The following is an 8,031-nucleotide window of genomic DNA, read 5'->3' on the forward strand; positions in this document are numbered from 1 at the left end:
CGCTCGATCTTTTGTAATTGTTCATGCACATTATCAAGACACGAGAGAATGTGAATTTATTATTCATGTCAGTCACTTCAGAATAAACTTTCCACGATGCGATCGATGACATTCTTCCTCATTTCCATTGTAAAACACCATGACATCACAGAATCGAACAGCTTCGAGTTTACCATTAATCATCGTTTTCGGTTTTTATGAATGTCACAGCTCTACATTATTCTCAACTGAGAGGGTAAACAATACCAGTTAGCTACTTACTACAGTAGGTTCCCTTTGAAAAGTGAAAAGTAAGAATTGCAAATTCGGGTGTTTCAAGAAATTCCAAGAAAACAGACAATCATAAAATGCGCTCCAAGAAATTAGTTTAGAAATACTATGAAGTTCCCAGAGGAAGCATCCCGCCATTACCTGTTTTAAAATCTCCCGCATCCCGCCTCCCGAGGATGCTTAGGGTATTTTCACGCATGCTTGATGGGTACGCCTTGAAATGCCCTACAAACTAAAGCAATTTCGATTTCATTCGTCGTTATCCTCAGTGCCTCCCTCCCCTAGTATGGCAACTTGGTAAACGCGACTGTAAATTATTTGATGCGCCTTTCGAAATTGGAACGAAGTTTTACTGGAGCTACTGTCAATCAAGCTATATCAGAACGATTGAATTTGAGTTTGATGGGTATGTAATGCTACTTCTACAAATATCCTCCAATTGTTGTTGTTTTTCCTTGTACAATAAGGCTAGTAAAATATAAACATTTGTTTGTGGTAGAGAGTTGTTTTCGTTACGGGATAGAGTGAAGTTCTACTGACACAATTTTCTTCCACCATCACTATGATGTGTGCGATTCATTGCAGTCCATTCTCACACAAAGTTTCGGCAGGAAAATAAAGCATGTGCTAGAGCAGGTCAGTAATAGATTTCTACCAGATTACCGGCCTATTATAGGAGGTTTTTGTAATATCCGGAATATTAATGGCAAATGTTATCATTAAAAGCCCGTATTTTATGGCTAGGTACTCATTAGGCAAATCCCAGCATTCTGATTGGTTCTTTCTGGGTCGGGATTTTGCCAAAAGAAACTTTTCCATGGAAACGGTCATAAGCCGTGTATATCCTATTAATTACCGTTGTGGAAAATACAATATAGAAAACTTTTTTTATTTTTCTGTGTACAAATATACAAGATGCTCAGACACCGCGCGTCAACTCCCGAAAATCATGCACTTGATCCCGGCATGCATTTACTTAGCTGCTGCAGATTAGTGACGACAAACCAGGAATGCATGGTTTTCAGTGTGGACTACAGCTCTGAACCGGTAAGAAATGGGATAGTGAGTAAACTGTGTGATGATAAAAATGATCTCACTTTATTTACAAGAGGTGCTAGAACACACATCAAAAACTATCTAGTGCTAAATTTAAATTGAATTATATTTCAAACGCAATATAACTATAGAGACAGTAACTACTGGAAAATAATACGTTATTTTTCAAATTAAATTAAATGGTATTATAAGGTGATCAATTTACCAAGTATTCAAACACTTTCTTAACTGGACTACCCAAACTCAGTGATTGATGCGTATTGGAAATGAACAGAATCTGCAAACAATCTAACACCCTTCGGCAAAGTACTTTCCCTGCTTATGTTTTTGTTTGTAGAGTTTCTGGACATTGGTACAAGTAAAAAAGCTGGGTGACAAAAATACATAGAAAAAACTCATCCCTACTAACAATTTAAAAAATGGAACTTTTAATATGATACCATAAACGACACTTTTCAAAAGTAATGGCACTGTGTTTAAATCGCAAGCCAGGAGTTGTGTCGTGCGCGAAGTGACTCCTGGGTGGAAAATAACAGGAATCAAGCAAACGCTTATCCTGAACGCGAAGGCAAATTCTTGGCTTGGTAAGGAAGAAATTTTAATTTTTCATACATTATAAACGCTCGGTAATAGTGGCTCGCGGGAGGGGTGAGTGGGAAACATTCTCAACAAGGACAACTTTTTACCATGTAAGTAGGCCCTTAATTTGCGACCGACACTGAACCAACAGTCGCTTACCGACGATTGTGGGTTAAATCGAACAGATTTAGGCTTAATAAGCACTCAGAGAAAAGCGTTAATTCTCTCTACTTAATTACCATATATTTTTGTTAACGTAAGTTCTGAGAATTTAGTGTTGCATCAGGACAATAGCTGTTACTGTAGTTGTCAGCGACTTGACACAAACAAGGCGAAAGGCTCAATTCTGCATTGTATTGACCCTTTCGCCTCTTTTGCATGCCTTTTAAAACAGCAGAATATTTGACCGCAGACTCAACTGCAATAACAGCTATTTATCTCTACTCATCACCTGTGTTGATGATCTTTAACTAATAGCTACTCACTTTCTGATCTCTAGCTATCACTTTCCTTTCTCGTTCATAAGACTTCTCACACGGAGAAAAAGTGGTAACGAATTTAAACAGTGTTCATTTGATGCATGTAACCGCAATCTTGTATTACAACGCTTGAAAGCCTTGGGACGTGGCTGTTACCATGCGTCTCTGCAAGAACAGAAAAATAACCAATGCCTGTGATTGTTTACCATTTACTCGAAAATTGCGCTAATTTCGGTCAGAATGTAAATGTAAGACAATTTTGGCTCGACCGATCGGAAAATTTTCGAAATTCTCACTGTTGGCAAGGATTGGCAAGGATAGCGCATTGTTCTTTGTAACGAAACTCTGAGGTAGGTTAGAAATTAATTCTCGGTGACAGGCCAATACGTCTTACATTGCAAAGCTAGCTTTCGCTCTGTTCGACTTAGGGGAATAAGATCACTGCTTTTTAAGCCATGTTAAGCAAAATATCCTGACTTGTTTTTAGCGACCTGCCAGTGAGAGGTTGCTATCGAATGTTAGTATAAATATACTAGCGGTCTATCACAAATGCCCGGTAGTGTGTGCTGGGAGCCGCTTCTTTCCGTCTTCGAAGGGTCTTTGAAGACAATTTAGATTAAAGTTTTGAACAACTACTAGATTTGCACTAAACAATTAGACTATTCGCTCTTAATTTCTAACTGTGATGATTGACTCCGACTGCGCCCTCCTAAAAAATCACGCGATCGAAATCTGGAGTTCATAATCGAGTTGTTAATCAGAGTACTAAAGTGTCTGACTACTGCGTAACTTTGCAATCTTATTGGCTACACAGATACTCAGAGTGCGCATTCAGTTACTAGAGGTTATTGCCGAAAAACAAAAAACGTCTAGAAAACACATTGTTTGTCGAGTTGATGATTTACATGGTTAACATAAAAACTCACGCTTCATTGGCGAGGGCGAGGGCGAGACTTCGAGAGAACTATCAACTAATAAAAACCCTCCGCGAGTATTCTAAATGCATAAGATTTGAAGACCCGTTGCTGACATGTCTAGCATGATTTGCATCTCGTGACCTCTGACATGAAAAGGCTACAGTTTTGTTAACGTTTATTAGCTGGCCCTTCTCCAACCCCCCCCCCCCCCCCTCGCGCCCCCCGCCAAAAAAATGTTTTCTTTCCAAAAAATACTTACCTTTATAAGCCAAAGTCAAATGTCACGTTGTCTCCAATCAGCATAAACGGCGCCCACTCGGAAACCATGTCAAAGCCGTTACCTCTCATCCACTTCATGGCCTGGTGAAGGGATTCACTTGCACTCTCCCCACGAACAAGATGCTCGTAGAAACGACGCATCAGCTGCTCTGTTGCTTCGTCGCTTATGGCCCATAGAGCCACCAAAACAGATCGTGCACCGGATCCTAAGAACGCTCGGGCAATCCCAACGACTCCTTCAGCTCTAATCTGCCCACATGCACTATGACAGCAGCTAAGTACCACCAGTTTAGCTCGCAATTGAACTTGTGCAATATCAGACATCGTCAATAGGTAATCGTCCTCTTCTGGAATCCTGTTAGGAGTGGCTACTGGAGAAAGGGCAATTTCCCCTCTTTCGGCATTACCATGGGCTGCAAAATGTATCAGACTCACTGAATCTAACCTTTCAATTATTGCCTGCTTTGTTGCGTGCTGTCCTAACAAAGGTTTAACACCTAGAAGTCGTCCAATCATGACTGCTTCATTTCCTGCACAGGGTAATCTAGAAAAGGGCATTTCCTTTCCTTTGTAACGCACCGTACCGACAACTGGATCCCCCACTATCAGAGCACCAGTCTGACTATGATAGTATGCAGGACTGTCCTGAATGAGCTTGAGAGTCGTCAAAGAAGGAACGATGCGGATTCTGAATTTCCCTGATAAATACCTCCTGCCTTCATCCGTTAACGCTGGAAATGGAACTTGGTTTAAGAAGCGATCAGGAGCAACAATGAGCTCGGGCTCCTCAAGTAGTTCAGCTATCGGACTGATTAGCATTCTGTAGTGCAAAGAAGCGCTCGATTCGGAGTTTTGACTTTCTTCATCTTCTTCCTCTATAAGTCTTAATGCTGCGAGGTTCTTAACATCATTTAAAGATCGATCTTCGCAATTCTCCTCGGATAAAACACCAAAGCTTCGAAAGCTCTTCGCGAAGAAATCATCTAACTTGCCAACTAGTCCGGCAGCAACTAGTTTCTCATCCACTGTTATTCTTCGGAAATGAATGATTCCACTTGTCTTAAGAACCCAGATAAACAGATCATAACCACGATAAGAAATGTACAGACAAGAAGAGTTAATTTCTTTTTTCATAATATTTTCAATACCAATCCACGATTGCGGATCAGCTGAGATCTGGCTTTCAAGAGAATGCTCAGTTACCATCAAGTCTGCTAACGCTCTAGCCCGTGCCAGCTCTAAAACATAAAGCGCATGGTTCGGATTTCCCTCAAAACAATAAAATGCACTAAGATTCCGGTAAGGAAAGGAACGAACGTCTGAGGACGATACCTTAAAATCGTCGTTGTCCCTTAAGAAAGTTCGTAAAGTTTCGCTTCTGTTCATACTCAGAAACAGACAGGCCAACGCTTCCTGGATCTTTTCTTGGCAAAATTTCACCAGTGAAAGATTACAAAGAAATTTGAACTCGCTGTCTAAGTCTTCAATATCTCGACTAATTGACAGTGCCTTTTCAAGATAACCTTCAGCCATGACATATTCACCGAGAGATTGATACAATGCTCCTAAGTTTCCGTAATCTCCTGCTTCTCCTTTTTTGTCACCAATTTGTATTGTAATGGCAAGTGCTTTCTCAAGATATTCTTTAGCTTTGTCATATTCACCAAGAGAGTAAAACACAGTTCTTAGGTTTCCGTTTGAAGTGGCTTCTCCCCGTTTGTCACCAATTTGTATTGCGATGGCAAGTGCTTTTTCAAGATATTCTTTAGCTTTGTCATATTCACCAAGAGATTGAAACACAGTTCCTAAGTTTCCGTAATTTACTGCTTCTCCTTTTTTGTCACCAATTTGTATTCTAATGGCAGGTGCCTTCTCAAGATATTTTTTAGCTTTTTCATATTCACCAAGAGATTGAGACACATTTCCTAAGTTTCCGTAATCTGTTGCTTCTCCTTCTTTGTCACCAATTTGTATTCTAATGGCCAGTGCCTTCTCAAGATATTCTTTAGCTTTGTCATATTCACCAAGAGACTGAAACACAACTCCTAAGTTTCCGTTTGAAGTGGCTTCTTCCCGTTTGTCACCAATTTGTATTGCGATGGCAAGTGCTTTCTCAAGATATTCTTTAGCTTTCTCATATTCACCACGAGATTCAAACATAGTTCCCAAGTTTCCGTAAGCAGTGACCTCTCCTTTTTTGTCACCCATTTCCTTCATGGTTTTTATGGCTTTCTCATAAAGTTCCTCTCCTTCTTCGTATCTATATTGCTGTTTACATATTTGAGCCATTGCTATTGTAAGATTGCTAACCTTGTCTTTTTTACCACACTTGCGGTAAATTTCAACAAGTTCCCTTCCGTAGGTTAAGTCTTTTGTACAATCAGGGATACTACAATAACAATCGAAAATAGTTTGATAGATGCAAATGTTGACTAAATTGAAAAGTTCTCCTTCCGCTTTTAGTACTCCATTATTTAGGAAGATCAAACATTCTTGGCAGACCTCAATGGCTTTTAGACCACGACCAGTGTTGAGAAGGAAAGTAGCAACAACCAAGCCAATATATATGGCTTGTAAAATGTCTGTTATGATGCCCATAGCGTACTTTTCTATAAGCCCTGTCAAACGGATAACACGAATCAAGATTTGTAGCTATTTCGAGTACCAATATACTTTTGTACGCCTTTCTGTCTGGTTGTCTAAGTGTGTAAAGGCGAATTCAATGCTGGGGGTAGCCCTGTTATGGACTTTCATTTCGTCATAGGGGAGCAGAAACAGTCCCAATCTAAACAAAAGGAAACTGATGAAAATACGAGGCCGTTGGTTGAATGCAGTTAGTTGTCTTTGCGTGTGTGAAAACCGTCGTGTTGATCATTTCAGGGCAATAGGTTTTTTTCTTAGACCTGCATTTTTGTCTTTCTTTTTTTCCAGCAAAAATCACCGTTAAAGTTTAGGCTGCTTACAAGTCTTTTTTTAGCTTTACATTATTTTTTGAGTCCAATTTTTCAGGCAGAGGAATGTTTTGAAGTTGCAGTATCTAAGCAAGGACAAGTTCCACTAAAAAAATTTAACCACGTATCGCGCCTGGATTGATTGATCTTTTCTAAAGCTGATACTACCAAATTTAGAGAAACAGAGACTTATATTTGAAATTGACAGTTTGAATTAACTTATTACGGAAAAAGGGATGTAGAGAAAACAGCATTACTATTTAGTTAAGAGACACCTCAACAAAAGCAAATAAATTAAAGACAACTAAAACCAAATGAAGGCGAATACCAAAATTAAAAAATGTGTATTAACAGCGAGGTCTTAGATTCAACTGATATATTTACGAGTCTCATTTTATAGAATATGGACATCAAAGCCTGTTTTCTCTTTTCTTTTGCGTTAACTCATTTCTCACAAGTATCGTAATGACTTTTTATCGATCCCAAAATTACTTTATCAGTGTTGTGTCCTTCAAAATTTCTACTCTGGCCTATTAATAAAAATGTGGCCGAGCAGATTGCGTCCGATTTGTCAAAGAAAAATACACTGAATATAGCCGAGCTCAGTAACATTCATATTTTTTTAAAAAATATATAATAAAACTATGTATCTGGTGCGACTGCTATTTCCAGTTCTGGCTACTCTGCTCAAATGACCGTGATAATTTAACTGTTTAATGTTTCCTGTTTTCTCCAGTGATTGAGCTCGCGAAAGTCTCCTTTTTTTCATGGAAAAGGTAGGACTGAACAGTTAACATGATAATTTCAGTCCTACATGAATACCAAAACTAAATCTGATTTGCACTCACCACTTTTGCTGAGTCACTAGAATGAAACAAAACCAATATGCGCCGACAACGATTATATTTCCTGTAAAAATTGTTAAGAGGGAAAAGTTAAGCAGATTTTTACTGGACAACGGTACCTCCAAACAATAATTCGTTTGATTTATTTCTTGGCGTGACTGACAGCACTCAAAAACTGAAGAAAATCAGTCACGCGATTCATGAAAAATCTCTTTCAGTGTAAATTGAAACTAGTAAACATCGCTTTCAATACACGTTATATGTGTGTGAAACGGTATCAATCACGAACAGCTTAAAGTTTACAAACTTACCGTGTTCAGTCTCTCGATCCTCGGACGAAATTAAATCAAAAGTGATAGAGACTGAAGAACAAAAGAAATGCAAATTAAATAGTGGAATTAATTACTGGTAGCAAACTCCAATGCCTTTTGAAGCATATTGCGCTGTTGACTATAGTTAATGGACTGAAATGATTGTTAAGACCAACAAAGTTCTTTGTTGTATGTTTTTGTTTTCATTTCGGTCTTGATCGTGCTTTAAACACAGACTATATAACTTAACTGAAACGTTTCGGTTATGTGGTTTATGCCTATTATATACAACCGCAAAACGAAACACCGTTTACTGTGTGGACCTTCCAACATAAATCGTGGCA

The 8,031-nt window shown here is 38.9% G+C and overlaps 1 protein-coding gene across 1 annotated transcript; it reads right to left on the bottom strand.

Annotated features, from left to right (window-relative positions):
• Positions 1–1,143: 1,143 nt before the first annotated feature.
• On the bottom strand, positions 1,144–7,483 carry LOC149107898 (tetratricopeptide repeat protein 28-like). Its single transcript, XM_089295947.1, has 3 exons — positions 7,380–7,483; positions 3,561–6,198; positions 1,144–2,549 (listed from the first exon to the last, which is right to left on the bottom strand). Exon 2 carries the CDS (start codon positions 6,176–6,178, stop codon positions 3,563–3,565), a length of 2,616 nt encoding a protein of 871 aa, XP_089152073.1. The 5' UTR covers positions 6,179–6,198; positions 7,380–7,483; the 3' UTR covers positions 1,144–2,549; positions 3,561–3,562.
• Positions 7,484–8,031: the final 548 nt, after the last annotated feature.

The sequence above is a fragment of the Orbicella faveolata genome, unplaced genomic scaffold (assembly GCF_042242905.1).
Source record: "Orbicella faveolata isolate gen_17 unplaced genomic scaffold, um_ofav_v1 contig_26, whole genome shotgun sequence".
NCBI lineage: Eukaryota > Metazoa > Cnidaria > Anthozoa > Scleractinia > Merulinidae > Orbicella > Orbicella faveolata.

Bases quoted from the DNA above. Each gene is read 5' to 3' on its own strand.
- LOC149107898 (XM_089295947.1), bottom strand. From the start codon at position 6,178: ATGGGCATCATAACAGACATTTTACAAGCCATATATATTGGCTTGGTT.